Source organism: Artibeus jamaicensis, unplaced genomic scaffold, assembly GCF_021234435.1.
Source record: "Artibeus jamaicensis isolate MK-2021 breed Jamaican fruit bat unplaced genomic scaffold, CSHL_Jam_final contig_685, whole genome shotgun sequence".
Taxonomy (NCBI): Eukaryota; Metazoa; Chordata; class Mammalia; order Chiroptera; family Phyllostomidae; genus Artibeus; species Artibeus jamaicensis.
In genome coordinates, this window is record NW_026521924.1 from 18038108 (window position 1) to 18059657 (window position 21550).

The following is a 21550-nucleotide window of genomic DNA, read 5'->3' on the forward strand; positions in this document are numbered from 1 at the left end:
TCCACCTCCTCAGAGCAGCCCCCAGATCACGGGTCTCTTGGGCTTCTGTGCAGTAAGACGCCAGCTCCCCAGCTCTTCTCTGCCTTTTGGTCCCTGGAACAAACCCACTGCCCCCTCTCCTTCAAGGACTTGCTCCTGTTCTCCACAGAGACCCAGGCGCAGAGGCTCCCAGAGTAACAGACCCAGGCTGAGGACAAAGGTTTAGTCTGGCCAGGCGCTTGCAGCCCTGCTCCCTGGTTTCCAGCTGAGGTCCTTGTGGATGCCCCCAAGGAGCCTGGTCAGAGACAGTGGCCCGAACAGCTTGTCCCAGGTGGAACAGGCCAGGAGCAGAGCCAATCCCTGACCCCAGGAAGCGGAGCTGCCTTCCGCTGGCTCCAGCAGCCGTCTTTGTTTGGGATGGAGCTCAGAGATGAGCTCACCCTTCCCTGCTGCCAGAGGGACCAGGACCTGAGGAAGGAACTGGGGGCGGCCTGGCCTCCTCATGCCAGCTTGCCCTTCCCCAGCAGAAGGCAGCCCCAGGCTCTTGGCCAACCTTGCCCTGATCTAGCCCATCCTCCTTCGCTGAAAACACTGGTGGTGTCAGCAAGCAGCAGCCACGCACGCGTCTGGGTCCACTCCATGGGGTTCTTCTCTTTTCCTGAGACTTTAGCCAGAAAGCCAGGAGACAATCTTCAACCCTGTTTGACCCTCACAGGGCCCTTGGCCGAGCTGGGGTAGAGCAACTTTGCCAGTGATGCCGGAGCCAGAGTAGACACTGTGACTCCTAACAACCAACCTCCTGGGCTCCTGGCAGCCTCCTCTGACTTCAGTGTGACAGGAATGGGCTTCACATGCCTTAAAGCTGGGCAGTAAGAGGCAGGGCTCAAGGGCATTCAAATGCCAGAGGTCAAGGCAAGCAGGCATCTGTCACTGGGCAGACGGGAGTCAGGACTGTTGACCCAACAGCCTACCTGACACCCAGCCCATTGCATTTTTTTGTCACAAAGCTGGGGTCACTTAATTCCTTTCCGAAGCAGGCCTTGCCCTATCCCAGTCTGAGTCCGGGAGAACTCCAGGGAGTTGGCTTTAAGAGGATCTGGTTGCTAGGACCCCACTGGCCTTGTGCCTCCCTTCTGATCGATGGACTTACTCCAGGCACCAACCCTCTCTGTCTCGTGTATGGTGCCCGAGCTGCCCCGTGGGGCCGTGCACTCTGTCCACATGATCTCGTCCAACCCTCGCACAACCCTGTAAGGTAGGACGGTCCTCCCACTTACAAATGAGGAATGAGGCTCAGCAGGCAGACCCTCTGGCCAAGTTCCCATAGCTGGCGGGGATCTGTCCCACTTAGAAGCTGCGTGCTCCCCCCCACTAAGCAACACTGCCACCTCAGCTTTGTGTTCAGGGTCCTGGGCCCCACTTTCCACACCTGGACCTTGTCGTTTTCCACTCGAATTTGAATCCCTGCCTTGATTCAATTCCTTGAATCCCAGGATGCCCCTCTGCTGCCCCACCACCTCTGCCTCAGCTCAGACCCTTCCCATCTCGCACCTGGGCCCTTGTACCGGCTTCCGATCCCACCCCTGTGACCCCTCTGCCTCTGGTCTCACCGTCCTCCAAACCTTCCTCCAACCACAGCCAGCGTGATGTCATCATGTCACCACCCGCACTCCTGCTTAAACCCCCCACCGGCCAAGAAGCAGTCCAAATTCCTCCGCGTGGCACCGCGGAGCCCTGCTTGCCAGCCTGGCTGACCTCATCCCCCTCCAGCCCTCCCCGCGCTTTGTTCCGGAGCCAAATGGAATGAAACTGCGTGTCCCGGTCTTGGTTATAGCTTTCCCTCTGCCAGGGGTGCCATCCCCACCACCGCCCTCTCCCAACCCTGAATCCATTCTCCTGTTCTCCTGACTAACTTCTCTTTCAAGGCTCATCTTAATCTTCACCTTTATACAAAGATTTCACAGAACATCTTCCTTTAAGTTGAAAGGATTCCTCCCTTCTCGGTATCCTCACCTGACCCTTGCAGTCCTCTGTTAAGCGCCCGCAACACCAGTTTCACTTATTTTCTTTCTCTCCCCCTACCCTCCCTTACACTGAGAGTTCTGGAAGGCAGGGATGTCTGATTTCTCCCTACGGCCCAGTGTCCGGCACAGGGCCTGCAGGCACAAAGCCTGTGGGTGTTTGCTGACATAAGGGATGACTGACTGACACCTAAGTGGGTGCCCCTCCCCCTCCCCCTGTCCGCAGGGAACGACCTCTTCCTGGTGGCGGTGCATGAGCTGGGCCACGCACTGGGGCTGGAGCACTCCAACGACCCCAGCGCCATCATGGCGCCCTTCTACCAGTACATGGAGACACACAACTTCAAGCTGCCGCAGGACGACCTCCAGGGCATCCAGAAGATCTATGGTGCGTGGCCGGGGGGAGGGGCCCCCGCTTCGACCACGGGGCTGGGCTGTGACTGCCCACCTGTCATGGAGGGGGCATTGCCATCTACCCAGGAAGCTGTGTGTCTCTGACAAATGTCATTGCTGAACCAGAGGGGCAAGGCCACCTCCCCACCCCCATCTTGGGAAACCAAGGGGAGGGTCTGAGCTGCTACCGGGAGGGACAACCATGAGTAAAGGCCCACTCCCCCCTCCTCTCCTCTCGCCTCTTTCCCCTCCACACACCCCCCTCTAGCCTCCTGTGGTTCACCTCTCAAGGGGTCCCACCTCTAGCCAAGAGATTCACACATCTGTCCAAGTAATAGTGATACAACATGATGAGTATTATAAACCGAGCTTTTTTTCTTAAATAAGAAAAAAGAAGAAGCTAGGCTGGTATCTTGATAAAATGCGAGAAGCTTGCTACCATGCCTCCCTCCCAGTTCTCCGGTCAGGCTGGTATGTGCCAAGGTTCTTGCTCTTGGCAAGTAGGTGGAGATGGCAGACCAGTTTTCTTCAGCAAATGCCTGTCCACACAGCGTAGCCCCACCCCCACCACCCCCAGGATACGGAGCACAGAAGGGCTCCCTCTGGAGGTCCTAAGGGCCTCAGGGAGTGGGAGGCCCCACCCAGAGCCCTGGAGCGTAGGCAGGCTGTCTGAAGTTGAAGCTGCAGAAGGCTGGTCAGGGGTGACGGTAACTGGGAAGTGTTCTGAAAACAGAATGGCCGGGGTCTGCCAACAGATTGGACGTGAGGTGAGGAGAAGGGTGACAGTAAGGTTTCTGGCTTTCGTGACTGTGGGGAATAGGACTGACCAGTCCGCAGCTCCGACACCTGGGCTGGGACATTGACTTGGGAATCTCTGGCATCCAATGTAGTAGCCACTAGCCACATGGGAGCAGGATAAAGAATGGAGGGGGCGTGAGGAGGTGTGTGGAGGGACGCAGAAAGAGGGTTGGGACACTGAGCCTAAGAAGGGACATGTCCTGTCACAGCAGGAGAGAAGAAAAAGAAGATACCAGATTTGAGGGCAGATAGTTGCGAGTCCCGTTTAATGGTTATTTTTCACCTAGTTTCTCAGATTGGGGGAGTACAAAATGGGGAGAAAGGACAGGAGGCCGGAGTGTGACCGACTTGTTGGTCTCAGAGCTGCCGGGGTGATGATGAGACAGGGCAGTGGGGGTCAGGGGGTGGCTGGCCCCTTTCTAAGACGCAGCCCCTCTCTCCTTGGCAGGACCCCCAGCCGAGCCCCTGGAGCCCACACGGCCTCTCCCCACGCTCCCCGTCCGCAGGATCCACTCGCCGTCTGAAAGGAAGCACGAGCGCCAGCCCAGGCCCCCTCGGCCGCCCCTCGGGGACCGGCCATCCACACCTGGAGCCAAACCCAACATCTGTGATGGCAACTTCAACACAGTGGCCCTCTTCCGGGGAGAGATGTTTGTGTTTAAGGTAGGGCCAGTCGACTGCCACCTTCCAGGGGTCTCTTCCCATTTCTTTCCCTCCATGGAGCCAAAGAAGGCTGAGGTTCCGGGATTCAGCCTGCTATGGGGCCTGGATGAAAGGCGGCCCAATGGCCAGGACAAGGGTCTCTTCCTGCTGCCGCTGAGTAAATCAAGAGGGAGGCAGGAAGACCAGCGACCCTGAACCTTCCTGGGGTTAATGCTGGGAAAGGTGCTGGAGACCAGCTTCTGGTCTGTGCCTTTATGCAAGTTGCCTCCCTGCTCTGGACCTCAATTTCCTCATCTGAAAACTAGGGAGTCACTCCCCTAAGACGGGTGTACAAAGATCAGATAGCGCGTGGCCATGAAGGTGGCGGCCTGGAGTAGGGGCTGGCACAGTGGTGGCTGCGTCCGTCCCCAGATCCTACCAGGGCTGACAGGCCGGTACTGAGGTGAGCCTGACGGAAAGGAAGCCAGGCTACATCTGGTCACCGGTCTGGTCCTGTCCTGCTAGCCCTGGGCTGACCGAGGGGGCGGTCTGCTTGGTGTGTGGCAGTTGGGTTCTCAGGGAAGCAGACTCTGAGGTGGTGTTTGGAAGGCAGGAGTTGGAGGAGAGAAGGGGGATCGGGCAGGAGGAGGAGACAGGCCACCGCTGGGCCCACTGCAGACGCATCCATCCCCAGAGGTCTCTGCAGCTACGTCTACTGGTCAGAATTATCCCACTTTAGGGCCCCGAGGGCTGGAACTTTATACCCCTGCCCACTGAGCCAGCAGATAAGGAAGGACATGACCTTGGGGGAACCCTCTGAAGCTGGGACCATCCCGAGCGGCTGGCCACACTCCCAGCCTCAGAGGCAGTAAGCCCTCCAGGGAAGGGGATCTGGATGGCACCTGTCCGTCACTCTGGGAGGCTGTGGAGGACCGTCCACTCCCCTCGTGGAGTTCCCCCCAGCAGGCTTTGAGCACTGATCAAGCATCAGGCGCCCTGGGTCAGCCTAGTCCTGCCTCTCACCGAGTGGCTCTAGGAAAACCACCTAAGGCTCTGTCTATCTCAGATATACTTACAAGAGGTGTGAAAATCAAAATAAGGTTCAAAAAACTGGATGTGGAAGTGCCTTGTAAAACACCTTTAAACACTCTTTCCAGCTGCTGCGCCATCTTTAGGAGTCACGTTCGTTCCTCTGTATTCGTGCATCTCCCACTGAATGGCTCCTGGGCAAGTCTAGCTTTTCTCATCCTCATTTACACGTAAGAAAACCGAGGTCCTAGGAGGCATGGGCCTTGCCCAGCGTGCCCACAGCCGGGGGCCGCAGTGGGACGAGGCACCAGTCTGAAGAGGAGGGCTTTTATCCTACACGTCTGCCATTTAGTCCACCTTGACTATATGCCCCATACTGTTCTAGGCACTTTGCCTATAATCTCTCATCTGACTGCTCCCCCCGCCCCCACCGTTACTACCCGCATTTGCAGGTGGGGCTCTTAAAGTGCTGTGCCCAAGGTCACGCAGCTGTAAGTGGGGAAACCTGAATTCACACCCAGGTCTTGGGAGAATTCCCACGGTTTGCTTCCCATGGTCCTTGGCCTGCTGGATGGAGCCAGCCATGTATGAGGAGGTCGTTCTGCCCAGGATCAGTGACCATCTCAGCTTCCCACCAGCCCAGGCAGTGGCCCTGTGGACCTCAGTGACTCTCTGCTGCCCTCATGTGGCTACTCTGGGCCCAGGCATCATCCCCTTTGGCTCCTCCACACCTGGTCCCCGCCATCAGACCTCTCTGCTCTGTCTCATGGCCCCTCCCACAGCAAGAGCCATCTGGAGGCTTAGTGAAAGGAGTTAACGAGCATCCTGTCTTCCTCACAGGGCCTTGAAAGTTAGAAGCAGTAAATGGAAAGGTTCTGAGGCCGGGCCCAGGGGAAGGTGGTGGGCTGCTGGACTGAGCACTGGGTTCAGAGGCTATGCCTCTTCCTCTCTTCCTCAACCCCCCAGGATCGCTGGTTCTGGCGTCTGCGCAATAACCGGGTACAGGAGGGTTACCCCATGCAGATCGAGCAGTTCTGGAAGGGCCTGCCCGCCCGCATAGATGCAGCCTATGAAAGGGCTGATGGAAGATTTGTCTTCTTCAAAGGTAATGTGGCCTGTGCTGAGGGACCTGGGATGGTTCTCTGCCCTCGGGACCCGATTTTGCCATCTGTAAACTGGGAGAGGTGGATGGGAGGCAGGTGCACTACCGGTCCTTCCAGTCCTGACAGAGACACTGGCCTCAGCAGGACAGACCCCTGCTGGCAGGCAGTACACGTTCTGAGGAAGTCAAGTCAGGAAGTGCTTGTTGGGGGTCATATGAGCCCAAGTCAGTGGGGCGACAAGTCTCAGTCACGTGCAGTAGAGGGCTGAACGGGCCATTGCAGAGCACTGGTGTTCCCTGACAGGCCACCGAGTCAGTTCTGTAAGAGTCCGGAGGGAGGGGGTCACACAGCCCAGAGGCTAGAGAGGTCAGGAAAGGGGGTGGGGCTGGCCAACGTGAGCTGCACGCCCACCGGGTGCCCTCCCTGGGCTAGGTGGTTTCACTTCAGTTATCTGACCTCGGCCAGGCCCCGGGAGGCTGAGACACGGACAGTTAGTGAGAAGCAAGGAAAGCATTTCAAGGGGGAAGGAACAGCATGGGCGAAGGAGAGTGGGAACACGCACGTGTGTGGCACCCCGAGTTGGAAAGCTGTGAGGAATGGCCTGAGGGGCACTTTGGGGGTGAGGCCTGAGGAGCCTTATTTGCCAGGCCAGAATTTAATATTGATCCATTAGGGCAACCCCGAAAATCCACTGTTTCCGAGCAGCAGAGAGCTAGAGGGCAGGTGCAGAGGTGGGAGGCCGTTTCTGAGATGGTTGCTGGGAGCTGAGGAGAGCGCAGTCTGTAAGGCGCACAGCAGGGGGCAGCAGTGAGGCTAGAGACACCCAGAAGACCAAAACCAGGCCTCGAAGAGGCCGAGCACTGAGAGGAAGAGGAAACAGGGTCGAAGGTGACACTGGCACCGGTTAGGGACTCTGGGAAGCTGAAAGTGAGGAGGGAGGCAGCCCCCTGTGGTGGCGGTGAAGAACTCCAGGGAGCCGCCTTGGAAATGCCCAGAGGCTGGTGGCCCATCAGGGTGCTGTGTCTGGTGCCCAGATCCACTGGGAGACGGTGGATGACACTCAGAGTTGGGTGTCACTGGTGGAAGGCGGGGGTGGGCGGGAAACACTAGTGTGTGTGAGTGGCTGAGGTCACCCAGAGAAGAGAAAGGAGCAAGTCCCACGAAAGGAAAGAGGGTAAAACGTGGAGCCTGGGAGCATGGAGTGAGTTGCTGGGGATCTGTGACTGGCTTCTGGCTTCTCGCTCCCTAAGCTTTGCCTGGGCCAAGAGGCCTCCATCTCCCACTGAGGGGATCCAGCAGGCCTAGGGCTGTTTCCCCCAGACACTCTGGCTCCAATAATGACTTCAGACCCTGTAGAAGATGGGCAAGGGGCACTAGCCACTACTTCTGGCATTGAGTGTCTGGGCAAGGCTGATCCTGGGCTCCTCTTGGCCACAGGTGACAAGTACTGGGTGTTCAAGGAGGTGACGGTGGAGCCTGGGTACCCCCACAGCCTGGGGGAGCTGGGCAGCTGTCTGCCCCGAGAAGGCATTGACACGGCTCTGCGCTGGGAACCCGTGGGCAAGACCTACTTTTTCAAAGGCGAGCAGTACTGGCGCTACAGTGAAGAGCGGCGGGCCACAGACCCTGGCTACCCCAAGCCCATCACCGTGTGGAAGGGCATCCCACAGGCCCCCCAGGGGGCCTTCATCAGCAAGGAAGGATGTACGTAAGGGCCGGGCTGGGTGGGAGGGGTCCCAGCAAGGCCCATGGGCACCCTCTTGGGGTACCCAGGTTCGAGAAACACCTGGGGGCAGACAACTGCCTCATATCCACCCACATTCACACAGTAAATTCTCCTACCAGCTACCAAGCCACGGTTTCTCATCTTCAGGGATGAGTCGAAGTTGAGAGGTGTTTTCACAGACTGACGGCATTCCTTCAGACAGCCCTCCTCAGTGGCCCTTGGGGTGCTCTCGGAGTTCCTCAAGTCATCGCATCTGCAAAGCAGTGAGGGATATGGTGATTCGAAGGAGACTTTCCACAGGGCTTGAGGGCAGGAAGGTAGAGAGAGAAGCCTTTTTGATTTATGAGACATTTTCCAAGCTCCTCCCAGAAGCCAGACGAGGAGCTTCTCAAGAGGAGGGGCTGGGTCTTGCCAGGGGCAGAGTGGCATCCACAGATGTTCGTTGAACACATCTCCACTGACAGGATCAAAAGCACAGCCTGGCTGGGTTCACACCCCATCTCCACCCCTTACTGTGAGTTTGGGCAAATCACTCATTTTCTAAGTTCGTCGTCTATAAGATAAGGATAACGATGGTACCGGTCTCTTAGGGTTTTGTAAGGATTAAACAAGATAAATCATGTAAAGCCCTTAAACCAGTGCAGAGCACATGGCCAATGCCATATGTTTTAGCTGCTATCATCATCATCATCATCATCATCATCATCATCATCAGCTTGGCGGTGCGTTTTAGTTCATATGGAATGACAGATTCATTCACTCCACAGAGATTACTTATAACCAGGTTGTGTGGGAGGGCAAGGATAGAGCACACAAACAAGGCTTGTATTGCCTCCTGGCTCCCAGGCTAGAGGCAAAAAAAAGCAGCAACAAAGGCTGTAAGGGGTAGAAATGTAGAAATGCTGTGAGAGGACAAGGAGGCAGAGGGGCCGCGTTAGAGAAGGTCCTTGGGAAGGACTCTGAGATGTCCCTGGTAAGAAAGCCGACAGCCACAGGGACAGGAGCGGCAGCTATCTGGTGGCTCTCCTGTGTATCTAATGCTTTATACACGTGGTCTTGCTTTCTGGGCAGCCTCAGAGACGGATGACATCAAGGACCTTGGCCAATGAAAGTCCCGGCCGGGGGGGAGCCGGCCAATGAGAGCCTTCTGAGAGCGTTGCTTTCCATCTCTGCACTGGCTGGTGGCTGAGGCTGTTGCTGGGCGCCTTGGGGTAGCCCTCAGCCCTGCTCCCTTTTTTCCTTCCAGCCCATCCCCTAGAAGGATCCCAGAGACCCTGCAATCAGTGTTGCAAAGCGATGTGTGCCAAGCCAAAAAAAAAAAAAAAAAAATCCCTGATAAATGTGAAGAGATAGTGTCTGCTGTCAAGAGAAGGAGAAGTCCTGCTCCCTGCCTCCCTTGGCTCAGGCAGGAGCTGGACTGAGGCCCTACAGCTGTGGAGACAGTGCTGTCCAAGCCCCAAACTGGGGGCTCGATCTGACCCACCTGAGGGCGCCTGTGGAGCAGTGTGACAGGACTGAGAAGGCCCCCATCTGGCAGGCACAAACTGAACTTACCAATTCTACTGAAAGCCCCTCAATGGCTGCTCCAGGTCCTGAGTGCCCATCTCTGCAGCTACACTATTTGCAGGATGCGCCAAGCTCTGCACTCCCCCACCCCCATGTGCCAACACCCTGCCCCCAGCACCTCAGAAACCCACCCCTCCTTCAGAGCTCCTCTGAAGCTGCCCTGGGGCGGGAGAGGTGCCCCTCCTCCATGCTGCCACAGCAACCCACACCCTCACCCTGGCCCAGAGCGGGTGTGGGGCACGTGTCTGGGAGTGGCACTAACACGGGGCTGTGTTTCTGCAGACTACACCTACTTCTACAAGGGCCGGGACTACTGGAAATTTGACAACCAGAAACTGAGTGTGGAGCCTGGCTATCCGCGCAACATCCTGCGTGACTGGATGGGCTGCAATCAGAAGGAGGTTGAACGGCGCAAGGAGCGGCGGCTGCCCCAGGATGACGTGGGCATCATGGTGACCATCAACGACGTGCCAGGTTCCGTGAACGCGGTGGCCGTGGTCATCCCCTGCATCCTGTCCCTCTGCATCCTGGTGCTGGTCTACACCATCTTCCAGTTCAAGAACAAGGCGGGCCCTCAGCCTGTCACCTACTATAAGCGGCCAGTCCAGGAGTGGGTGTGAGCAGCCCAGAGCCCTCTCTGTCCACTCAGTCTGGCCAGCCAGGCCCTTCCTCACCAGGGCCTGAGGGGCAGCTCTGGCCACTGCCCACTGGAGCCAGCAGGGCCCTAGGCCAGGGGTCATGTAGTTGAAGTGGTGGGTGCATTGGCCTAGGCTGAACGTGGGGCAGGGAGCGATCGCAGCTGTGCCTGAGAGTGGCTGTCCGGCACCCAGACACCAGCCTTCTGTCCTGGGTAAGCTGCTCCCTACTCAAGGCAGCAGGCCAGGCACCAAGCCAGGAGGAGGACCTGTGGTCACTGCATCCGGTGGTGTCCATGAGACACCACAGCTTGGCTCCTGGCTGGACCCAGCACCTTCTGTGGGAAGCCAGCACTAGCGTTCTCAGCCCCATCTGGGAGAAGCCACCAGTCCTGGTCCCTCTTTGCCAACACCTGCTGGTCAGATGTACCCTCCACCCATACCCCACTGTTCTCCAAGGCTACAGGATCCCTGCTGCCAACACGGTGGGTAACGAGATGGGTTTCCCCTGCTGGCATGCAGCAAATCCCTCCGGAAACCTGCTCCGTACATCAGGGTCTCCTCTGAGACCCAGGACTTAGGGTCACAGGCTGCAGGCAGGGCTGTGGCCCCGCTGGGTCTCACAAGGACCTAGCTGTCACATCTTGAATATTTAAATGTCCTGTCTCTACTCTTTAAAGTCCCATTCTGCAAAGGCTGCTTGAGGCTTTAGATGAATTAGAGGTGACTGTTTTGGTTATGAGGCCAGTGTGGCAGGCCCTCCCCCATGTGATAAGGACCAAGGTGCTGCTAAGGCCACTCCACCACCCATACACTCCAGGAGCTGGGCCCGGCTCATGAGGCCAAAGCGCTGGGACAGGAGCTGACCCCTTTTCCGGGGGCTGATCTGAGTGTGTGACCACCCTTTACTCCCCTGACCCTGGCCCCATCCCCCAGATTCCAGCCCCACTCGGGCCTATAGCTTGTGGCCTGGGGGCTCAGCCTGAAAGCCTGAGTGAGGCAGAAATGGCTCCAGGCCATTTCTCAGCCTTGGGGTAAGGAACTCAGGGCAGCTTTCTGAAGGGCTGAGCCCACACCCCCCACCTACACGGAGGCCCACTGAACCTCTCGGCCCAAAACCAGTGTTCACATCACGAGCTTGGCCCTTGCTAGTCCAGCACACTAGGCCCACCTTCCTGCATTGCTCTTTAGAAAAGGGCACCCCCAATGGGTCATGGCCCCAATCCTAGGGGCCCACCCTACACTGTCTGGCAGGAATTCCTAGGGCTTGGCTTGCCTTACTCCAACCCAGTGGAGGCAGCCCTGAGAAGCCCTAGGCAAGACCAATGGGTTCAGTGATGCCCGCTGGCTCTCTGCCAAATCCAAGAGGCATTGTCAGTCTTTAGGGTGCTGGCGGGGCCTCAGATGCCACCCTGGCCCTCTAACCCTGCATGGGCCTTGCTGCCACCTGTGGCTTCTGGTCTGCGGGTTGGCTTAACCTGTAGGAGACAGGGACTTCTGCTGCCTGGGAACTGTCCCAAGCGAAATGTCTTGTCCCAGAGGCACCTATTTGGGTCCACTGTGTTCCCTGTCATTATCCTTCTTTTTCTCATTTTGGTCAAGGGCGGGCTCCCTGGGGCGGGTGGGGAACAACAGCAGAGATATTAGTGATTCATAGGTTTGTACAGTGTTTTATACTTTGCGAAGCACTTTATTAGCTCACACCTGTCCACACACATGAAACTAGTGTAGGCCCTGGGAAGCCGAGGGCAATTCTCACCCTGCCCTCAAATGAAGCACAGAGAGGTTGTTACATGCCCAGGCTACCCAGTGGGCTGGCTGGGTCTCGGGTCCAAGATGAGATCAGAAGTGTCTCTTTTATCCATCTCTTCCTGGCCTCCCTTTCCCCCTTCCCGGTCCCTTTCCATTCCTCAGGTTGGTGCTCTCACTTCTTGAACGCTCTAGGCCCCCCAGGTTCCCCGTTGGCTCCTGAAACTACCAAGGTCAGGTGAGGAAGAGCAGGAGATGGAGGCAGGCAGCCCAGGCTGCAGATGTGAGGGATGTAGGGCTGGGCCCAGACAGGGCTCAGCCTGGAGGCTTCCAGTCTCCGATTCTCCTGCATTGTCTCACGGTCACCTGTTTGTCCATCGTCCCAGGGCAGAGCAGACAGAGGGGGAAGTACTGGGGCCCAGAGCCCAGCTTCCCCTCAGCCTGGGGAATGTCACAGCATTTCAATGTCAGTCACATTTTAAACTGATCAGCCTTTGTATAATGTTTTTTAAATCATTTCTAAATAAAACAAAAATACAAAGTGCGTCATTTCCCTTGGATGTGGGACAGAGGATCAGGTTCTGACAACGGCCTGAGAAACTTCTGGGAGGAGAGAAGCAGGGTATTTCAAGGTGTCCAGGAAACGGTCCCATTCGTCTCATTGCCAGCCCAGCAATCAGACGCCCCCTCCCTCCAAAAGGCTAACTGGGGAGGCCCAGAGTTACCGGGGTCGCAGCAATACCACTTGATAATGCCTCCCTGGGGTCCGGGCTGGAGGAGCAACCTCCCCTGGGAGGGGTCCGGGAAGGGTCACCGCGGCAAGGTCTTCTCTCAAGTCAAGGCACGTGGTGCAATGACCAGAAACAAAAGCAAGAGCCCAGCTCTCAGCAATAAGGGACAGAAGAGGTGAGGTGAGGTGAGGTGAGTAGCCCTAGGGTCTTACCAAGAGCCCTGGCCGGGTTCTGAAGTCAGTGACAGGAAGACTGACCCAAGACCCAGAGCTGTGGGGTGGGGCCGAGCCCGCAGGTCTGAGGTGGCTTGGGTACCGGGTGGGAAACGAAGAAATTCAGGGTGGCAGGAGGGGCCAGAGAGCAGGCGGTGCGCCATGGGCCCCACCCCTGCACCTCCTCGACTCGCTGTCGTGTCCCGGGCGCCAGCTGGGGTGGGGCGCGAGAATGGGGGAACAGGTTAGGAGAGACACCGGGCCATGGGGTCGGACGACAGTGGCCGGACAAGGTGAAGCGAACAGAATGACAGACGGTGAGAGGCGAATCGGAGGGCGGAGAGTCAGTACCAAGAGGTGCAGGCGATGAGGAAGCGCACGTCGTCCAGCGGCCCCCAGGGGCCGGGCTCGGGCCGCGGTCGCTCAGGGCCCGCGGGTGCCGCGGGCTGGGGCTGCGGCTGCGCGGGCTCCGCGGCGCCCTCGCCGCCGCTCAGCTGAGCGCCCATGGTCTGCAGGAGCAGAAGCTCGTCAGGTGCTGGGCCAGCCCCACGCGCCCCCTCCAGCCCCAGCCCCACTCCGGCGCTCACCTCGCGCTGCGGGAGCAGCAAGTTCTATTCCTCAGAATCGCAGGGCCGACCTCCAGGTTTCAAGGGCCTGCGCCGCTGGGAAAGGCGTGACCGGCGTCGTGACGTCACAGACAGGCCGCCTGCGGGAAATTTCCGGGTCCCGGGGGCAGGGCCCAGAAAACGACTCCACCCACCAGTAGCCGGCCAATCCCGCCCCAACCTCCCAGGGCCCCGCCCCGCGAGCTGCCACACCAACAGAACGCCGACCCAAGCACCTTAAGGTAGGGTCCTGCTGGGGTTGATGAGGCTGTCCATGGCATCCATGGCATCAGGCAGCCAGGCCACCCATCCACGTTGGGTCAAGGACAAGACTGCCCTATGGCCAGGTGCCCCAGGGCCCTACACAGGGCTCTGCCCAAGGGTTCTCACAACAGCCCAGGAGAGAATTAAAACAGAATCTCATCCAGAGCCCTGGCTGGTGTAGCTCAGTGGATTGAGCACGGGCCAGCGAACCAGACAATGGCGGTTCGAGTCCCAGTCAGGGCACATGCCTGGGTTGCAGACCAGTTCCTTGCAGACCAATTCCCAGCAGGGGACACATGAAAGGCAACCATACATTGATGTTTCTCTCCCTCTCTCCTTCCCTTCCCCTCTAAAGATAAATAAATAAAATCTTAAAAAAAAAACAAACCAGAATCTCATCCTTTGAAGGCTGAGTGGAAAACGGGAGAAGCACGCAGTGGATTGCAAGACTGTGGAGTGAGTGAGTGAGTATGTGTGTGTGTGTCCTACCCCAGTTCCTACCCCTGGAACAATGGTGAGGGCTGGGTGCAGGCTGAAGCTGCCAAACAAACAACACATTCATAATGCACAGAAGCTGCCTTTAATTGGGTGGCACAGGACAGCACAGCTCTCAGCCAGGAATCATAACGACTGACAGCCAGCTCATGGCAGATTTTTGCAGTAACTATAGATCCAGGAGATGGGCACAGGTGAAGAAGGGCCGGGCATCCTGCCACTCGATACCCACAAGCTCTCTGCCACCCTTCTGCCAGCATCCAGGGCAGACTGGGTAGGACGCTGACAGGGAGCCAAAGCTCAGAGCCAGGAGCCCGCAAAACGGCATGGAAGGTGATTCAGGTTAGGCTAGAAAGAGAGGAAGGAATATTTGTCAGTAAGTGCCTCACAGAGAACGCCTCACCCTCCACTCTCAAGGTGCTTGCCTCCACCCCTACCTGAGGCCCTTTGTTCCAGCTCAGCCCTGAAAAGCCACACTCAAAGCCCCTTCCAGGTTCCACCGATGCCATGAGTTACAATCCAATCTAGAACTCTCAATGCTTAAAAGCTAAAAGTAACTCCTTTCCTTTCCTATTCAGGTGGGTCAACTTATTATTTATGCAAACTGTTATTGGTCTTAAATTGGATCCTCAGAGGTCAAGTCCAACAGACAGGAGAGATGGGAACAAAAGGGTTCAGACAGGCAAAGGGACGTGCCTAGACCACAAATCCCCCAGTGGCAGGGCTCAGCCAGGACTTTCTTCCTGCAAGTGATAGTCATGCGCGTGATCGTAAAAATGAAGCACGTATATCCAAGGGCTGACCTGACACGTTCATCGTGAGGTCTCACAGGCACCTCAAACTCAATGGGTTCAAAACCAAACGAGGCGAATGAGTTTTGTCTCTTCTTTCCAATACCCACTTCTTAATTTTCTGAAACTGCAGTGTTGACTAGTGCTGCTAACTATGTGACTTTAACGAGAATTTCTAAAATTTCACCATCAAATGAAACATTTGCTCTAGTTTTTTAGTAGGTACCAATGATCAGATTACAGAAATCTCTGTTCTTGGGTTGCTAAGGGGTATTTTTTCCTTTAAATGGTTAATGGTGTAAGTACTTTCTTTTTGTTATGAGAGCTTATGTTCCAAAAGAGCGGGGGGGGGGTACATTTTATTCATCAGCCCACCACTACTGTACGGCACGTAATAGGTACTCAAACAAAAGTGGCTGAACAATGACAAACCACTGGTCCCACTTTCCTGTGCATACCCCTTCCACCGCTCGCTCTCCCGAGCTGACACGGCTTTGTCAGTGTGGTCTCTGAACTGCCCCTTCAGAATCACACAGGGAAGCTTATTAAAATGACCACACACGGCTGGACCCCACTCCAAACTGAGGGCATCAGTAGCTGAGGAATCTTTATCACAAGCATCCAACATAGACAAAAGACCCAAAACACAGGTCTGCGGTCAAAACTCCTTGACGTGGGGGTGGGGGTTGGGGAACTGGATGAAAAAGGCGAAGGGATTAAAAGGTACAGACTGGCAGTTACAAAATAGCACGGCACAGGGAAAACAGTTAATAACATTGTAATAACTCTGTATGGTGTCAGGTGGGCACTAGACTTAGGGGGGATCACTTTGTAATTACATACATGTCTAACCACTACGCGGTACATCTGAAACTAATATAATATTGAATGTCAACTGTAGCTGAAAATAAAAAAAACAATTCTTGACTTGGTCACTCAGAGTCCTTGACAGTCTGGGAATACCACTCTTCCCCTCCGCACACTCCACTCCTTCATCTGTCTGTCCGCAGTGCTTCCACTCTAATCCACGCACTTGATTACCTACTCATTCTTTGAAGCCCAGACTAAATGAACTGGGCTCCACCAAGTCTTCCTGGATCCCAGAAAGTGTCTCACCAGAGCTTCCTAAGCCAACTTAAGGCACCTTTTATTTCTCCTTTGAAGGCAGCTAAGAATTATGTGTAGCCACAGCTTTTCTCAGAGGCAGAAGTAGCAGTAAGTTGCCTGAATACCCCACATGGAGCTCATGGAACATCAGGCAAATGAGTGGATAAATGAAGGGAAATACTTCCCACTGTCAGTAGGAAGTCCGTTACTGGGCATTTGATCTGCTTTGCAGTTTCTAGCCTCACGAAGATGCCTGTGCTAGTTGGCTGTGGCATGCCTTGGGAAGGATCCTCAATGGGGAATGACAGAGAAGGCCAAATATCCAGCATCGCTGCTCTGCCAAAGGAAGAAGATTCTAGAACACAGGTGGCAAACACAAGGTTCGTGGGCCGCATCTGGCCCTCCACCTTGTTTTATCCGGCCTAGCAATTTGTTTCTTACTGGCAGCAGCACTGAGCTCCTTGCCCCTAGTTAAGAAGTAGTTATATTTATACAGTCCTAAAGTTAGATTCGGCCCTTTGAAGGCAACCACGAGCCTGATGTGGCCCCTGGTGAAAATGAGTTTGACACCTCTGTTCTAGAGCCTGACACACCCGAATCTCCAGGGTTAAGGCCCAAGAACACACTTTAAAAAAACCCCACAAGCCCTGGCCAATGTGGCTCAGTTGGTTGGAGTGCTGATCCCTTCACCAAAAGGCTGGGGGTTCAATTCCCAGTAAGGGCACATGCCTGGGTTGAGGGTTTAATCCCTGGTTGGGGCACAAGGGGAGGCAGTCAATGTTTCTCTCCCTCTCCCTCCTCTCTCTCCCACTTGCTTTCTTTCTAAACAGATCAATAAACATATTTTAACCCCCACCCCAAACCCAGATGATTGTGATTCTGATGCAACCCACACCCCCCAAGTCTGCGAGGCACCCAAAGTCTCCGAAGTCTCCTCAGTCCCTCAGAGCAGCCTCCCTTCCTTCCCTCAGTACACAGCTCTTTCTGTCTCAGTCTGCTGGCTGGGGACACCGACACACAGGCAGACACAAACTACAAAACCACGTGGTAAGTGACGAATGAAGACAGACCCAGAGGGAAGCGCTGCCCGAAGTGGCAGTACACTACACTAAACCAAGTCTTCGAACCTGGGGTGAGCAGATGCTCAGATGATGCTTGCGAGCTGTACCCACTGATACCAGTGCCCTTGCCCGCAAGGAGAACCTACGGGTATGAATGCACTGTGGTTCCCATTATAGGTGGCACCTCCTTCCCCTACTCTCCAAAGGCAGAAGAGAGGCCCAGATACCTGTCAATGAGGGAATCCCGCATGCTGGTAGCAATGGTGCTAGGCTGGGATTCATTCAGCTTGAAGACACTCTCCACCACCGAAAGCTCTGTGCTGGTTGTGTCCTGGCCACAGAAGGCACACCAGTCGTTCACCACCATCCCAGCAGCAATCACCTCGCTGCCTCGGTTCACAGTGCCTGCCTGCCAAGTGATAGGTCCATATGGATCATGGCATCAACAACCCAAGTCTCTCCCATCCCTGGTGAGGACTCACCCCAAACCCCACTGCCTGACCTGCTGCCCCAATCCCAAACTGAGACAGGTAATAACTGTAAGAACCCATGACAAAGGATCTGCTTCAGCAAGAGACAGAGGTCAGAGAACAACAACGCTTACCACAAGGGGGACCTGAAGGAGAGAGGACAGCTCGTCCTGGTCTTCAATCGAAGTCTTGGGATGTACCAGCCCTCCCTGATTGCTGAAGACACAGTAGCTTCCTACTAACACCTGCTCAGCCACCGTCTGTCTGAAGACTTCCACCTTGAGCACATCGGCCAGGATTTCTTCTGTTTCCTGTCAGTCCAAGGTACTGTACTCAGGGGCCAGGACTTGCGGATCAAAGAACCCAGGGTCCTTCATGCCCAGAACCACCTAGGGCTTGATACCCTAAGCCCCTCACCTAGAAAAAGGAGGCACTGGTCTCCCCATACCACCCTCTAAACCACACTCAAGAGTTCAACTGTCAATCATCTCTCCTGGCCCTGTTGGTAGGACCTGATGGGTCAATCGACCTGATTCTGAAGGATTAATACCCTCCCCAGCTGCTCTCTGACACTGACCCCACCATGAAAGGCCTCTATTATTGCTAGTTCAGTGAGGGCCTGAAATGCGAGACCCCAGACATAAAGAGAAACCATAAGGGATACCCCTAATTCCCACCTGATAGGCAAGAACAGTGGCTAACCATTTACTAGACCAGTCTTATGACTCTTGGGCCAAGCCAGGCTGCCTTACCCTGTCCAGGTCTGGGTGGACCAAGGCCACGTAGTCATTGCAGGTGGTAACATTGCCCAGGGCTGAGAGCCTCTCATCTACCCGCCGGATCTGCACTGAGTCTGGGAGGGAGTTTCGAATATGCTGCAGTTCCTGGTCGGTGGTGTTGCTGGGTACAAGCAGACCATGTCTGTTTCCTGGAGAGACCCATTTAGAGGGTGGAGCAAGGAAAGACGGTGAATATACAAGATACCTGCTGAGCCTTGAAGGCTGAACATCCCAGTTAGCTTTCCCAGAAAAGCTTCAGGCCCAGACTCCAGCCCTATAACCCAGTGATCCACATGACACCAAGGGGGAACCGGGAGTCCCACTGGGCAGGCCAGAGGCGGCCCAGGAGTCTGTCCCAACCCACCCTACCCACTTCGCCACCACCAACCAGGGGATCGGGACTAGCAGGAAGGGCCCTTGGCATCAGTTGTATATTTTGCCACTTAAAAAAACAATAGTGCACACCTACCAGAATGGTTATAAATGTTTAAAAGACCATCAATACCAAGTGTTGGCAAAAATATGGAGCAGCCAATAGGATGTAAATTGATTAACTACTTCAGATAATTACCTGGCATCATTTACTACACTGAATATTCAAATACCCTGTGACCCACCCACTTTCTCTTAGGTGTTGTATATCCAACAGATATATACATATGTATTTACTAAAAAATATAGCAGCACTATTTAGAAGAAACCAAACTGAAAATTACCCAAATGCCCACAGTCAACAGAAGGGCAAATATATCATGGCACACTTACATAAGATGCACTGTACATACAGAAAGGTCAGTGGGCAAGCAAGTGTCGCTGTGACAACAATGACTAAACCTCTGCCTCCCTCTACATGGGCACAGTCCTGTGGACTTTTGAACTCTCAGTTACTCCTAACATAAAAAAGAAATCTCCCCTGTTATATCAGAACTTGCTTCAGGTCCTAAGATCATGGTTAGGAATAAGAGTGTTCTGCCTTAATAAGAAAATCCTCAGAGGCCAGCACCATCAGATTTATGGTAAAAATAAATAAATAAATAAATAAATAAATAAATAAATAAAGGAAAACACCTCTACGTGAACCCAGTGAGCAGAACCAGAAATGAGGGGTGGAAGGAAAGGGAGACAGATCCAGCTCAGAAAAGGACCAATGGCCTCAACAGTGCTGAGGGGTAGGAATTGAAGATTTAAATGAATAGAACGGGTTGATCCAGAATCTAAGCCTGTCATTTTTTTTAAGGCAGAAATGAATGCTCAGAAATCAAAAGCAACCTACCCAGTGTTAGTTACAGGGGACAGGCATGCCAGTCTTGCCTCACACTAGGTGTGGCACCTGGTGAGTCACTTCAGCTTTCTCATCAGTCAAATTTGGCCAATAATTCCTAACTACCTGGGTCTTCGTGAAGAAGGGGTGGAAACAAGAGTGAAAGCACTTAATGTTATTTTTTGTTACTACGACCCAGCAGCCTTCCCCAGAGATGGTCTCTAACCTGCTGACACAGACTGAGTTAGGCCCAGGCCTCAGAGATTCTATAATAATGGACGATGCCTGAAAAACCCCGGGTGGTGACCCAGGTCCCCTCGAGGGGTGTGACAGAAGGTGCCGGGAGGCTCGACCCCCCTCCCTCGGAGTCCTCCCCCTGGCTTACCCACACACATACGCCCGATGATGCGGCAGCCGGCGATGGACGCGTGCACCACGGGGATGGTCTCGGCGAGCTCGCCCTCGAACACACTGTAGGAAAATGCTCTCGGTGGGAAGGGGCCTGAGCCCTCACTCTGCCTGTGTCCCCGACCCCCAGCACCCCTTCCCGCCACCCATCCACACACGGCCATCGCGGTCCGGCGCTCCCGCCGCACCTGTAGAAGTTCTCTGACCCTCCGACGGCCACCAGGCAGTAGGTGTTGGTAAGTTTGGCAAAGCAGCCGACCTCACAGTTGTTCTCGAACGACGCTCGGACCGCCATGAGACCTGGGGGCGGTGGGGCCGGGAGTTCAAGGCCAGCGGATCCTCTCCCCACTGAGGTCCTGGTCCCCACGGCGTGCCGCGACCCCACCCCTCTCGGGCCCTCAGACCTCCGGTCCCGCCCACTGGGCCCCTTCAAACTCTCCCGCCGCGAATCCTCCGGCCGCCACCCCTCGTGACCCCGGGCGCCCGCGCTGACCCTCGCGATCGCTCTCCAGACGGACTGACCAGGTAACACCAAGCTCGGCACGATACCACAAACTCTTCTCTGTTTCAAGTAGGTTTTCGTTTCCGTTTCCGCCTCCGCCGTGGAGACTTCCGGTAGAGCCCGGCGCCCCCAGCCGCGCACGCGTCCACTCTAGCCCCACCCTCTCGGAGGACTTTGAGGTCGCGATCGGTTGGGTGGTATTGCCGCCTGGCCCCGCCCCCAGCAGGCTCACATTCATTCGTTCGTCATTCATTCATTTATTCATTCAGGGACTTTTTATGAGGTACAATCGACCGACACATGTGGCAGGCTGGATATGAGGGACACGAGAGGAGGAACCAGAACGTCTCACAGATGAGTTGATGATGGAGGAGTTTACTGAAGTAAAGCCTGCAGAGGAAAAGCAGGTGTGGGGAAGGTGACAGATCGAGTGCGAGGTGTGAAACAGACGTCCGGGCCAGATCTGGAGCCCAGGGAGGAGTGAAGCGCCGAGATTTGGGGCTGAAGCCTGGGGTGGATGAGGTCACCCATGGAGGTAAGACCAGGTGAGAAGTGAGACCAAGACAGGGGCCCGAGAAGGAGAGAAAGCCAGGCAGAAGAAGTATTGGAGGCCGGAGGATGGAGGAAGCAAGGTCTTAGGGAAGGTCCAGAGTGGGCAAGGGTGTAGGGGCTGATCGTCTTCCACTATGTGCCCCTTGCATGTGCTCCATCACACTCAGCAGCCACTTTCTGACCCAGGATAGATGGTGCTGGTCAAGGGACAAGCAGTCCTGGATGGGATGTACTTGACCCGCATTTTGGAGGATCTACAAAAGCCACAAGAGCTCTCAGGATGTCTCAGTGAAGACAGAGGATGCTTGGAGCCCCTTCCCTCCCCCCTCCATCCTCCTGTAGCCATCCACAGTCCTCCAGGGAGTCCCCTGTAACCGCCCTAAATGGTGCACTTCCCCAGCCCCCAAGGCGCAGTTCCACACCTCCACCTTCCTCGGGATACACGAGGCTGCTGCCGGGTCATAACATGTCTGCTTTTATTGATTTGTATCATGTTTAACTCTGTCTCAGGCAAGTGGTGAGCTCAGGAAAAGGGCCCGCTTGTCAGAGTCAGTGCTTCTAGGAACATTCAGCAAAATGCGTGTGTGCATGTGTGTGGGTGCACCGCACATCCTCCCCCACTCATCTCAGGCCCACTCCCTCAGCCCTCCCCCCCCCCGCAGTATCCCTTC

At 55.5% G+C, this 21550-nt stretch overlaps 3 protein-coding genes across 7 annotated transcripts in view; 1 reads left to right on the plus strand and 2 right to left on the minus strand.

The window, feature by feature from the left end:
- The window catches only part of MMP24 (matrix metallopeptidase 24), a 41187-nt gene extending 29707 nt beyond the window's left edge, over positions 1–11480 (plus strand). Inside the window, exons 5-9 of the mRNA XM_037164588.2 lie at positions 2227–2388; positions 3640–3854; positions 5829–5967; positions 7403–7669; positions 9540–11480. Of these exons, the coding sequence (XP_037020483.2) occupies positions 2227–2388; positions 3640–3854; positions 5829–5967; positions 7403–7669; positions 9540–9877 (1121 nt within the window). The 3' untranslated portion in view covers positions 9878–11480. The remainder of the gene's footprint in view (positions 1–2226; positions 2389–3639; positions 3855–5828; positions 5968–7402; positions 7670–9539) is intronic.
- Positions 1–13293, minus strand: part of MMP24OS (MMP24 opposite strand) — a 36053-nt gene extending 22760 nt beyond the window's left edge. For 3 of the 4 annotated variants that reach the window (XR_005085129.2, XR_008392690.1, XR_005085128.2), the window contains exons 1-2: positions 13172–13293; positions 7808–7944 (exon numbers count right to left, since the gene is read on the minus strand). Coding sequence is in view for 1 of the 4 variants with exons in the window: in XM_037164590.2 (XP_037020485.1) it covers positions 12929–13090 (162 nt within the window). In the remaining 3 variants the exon portion in view is untranslated. Of the gene's footprint in view, positions 1–7807; positions 7945–12125; positions 13094–13171 lie in introns of those variants that run through there. The other variant, XM_037164590.2, reaches the window with a different exon arrangement.
- A 721-nt stretch (positions 13294–14014) lies between these two features.
- Positions 14015–20425, minus strand: EIF6 (eukaryotic translation initiation factor 6). Of its 2 annotated transcripts, none has more exons than XM_037164634.2 (7): positions 20319–20425; positions 20014–20125; positions 19803–19888; positions 18130–18305; positions 17512–17688; positions 17135–17316; positions 14015–14296 (listed from the first exon to the last, which is right to left on the minus strand). In XM_037164634.2, exons 2-7 carry the CDS (start codon positions 20118–20120, stop codon positions 14287–14289), a joined length of 738 nt encoding a protein of 245 aa, XP_037020529.1. In that variant the 5' UTR covers positions 20121–20125; positions 20319–20425; the 3' UTR covers positions 14015–14286. The 2 variants fall into 2 exon arrangements, with proteins under 2 accessions (XP_037020529.1, XP_037020530.1); XM_037164635.2 differs by having other exon boundaries at positions 20348–20424.
- Between the last annotated feature and the right edge of the window lie 1125 nt (positions 20426–21550).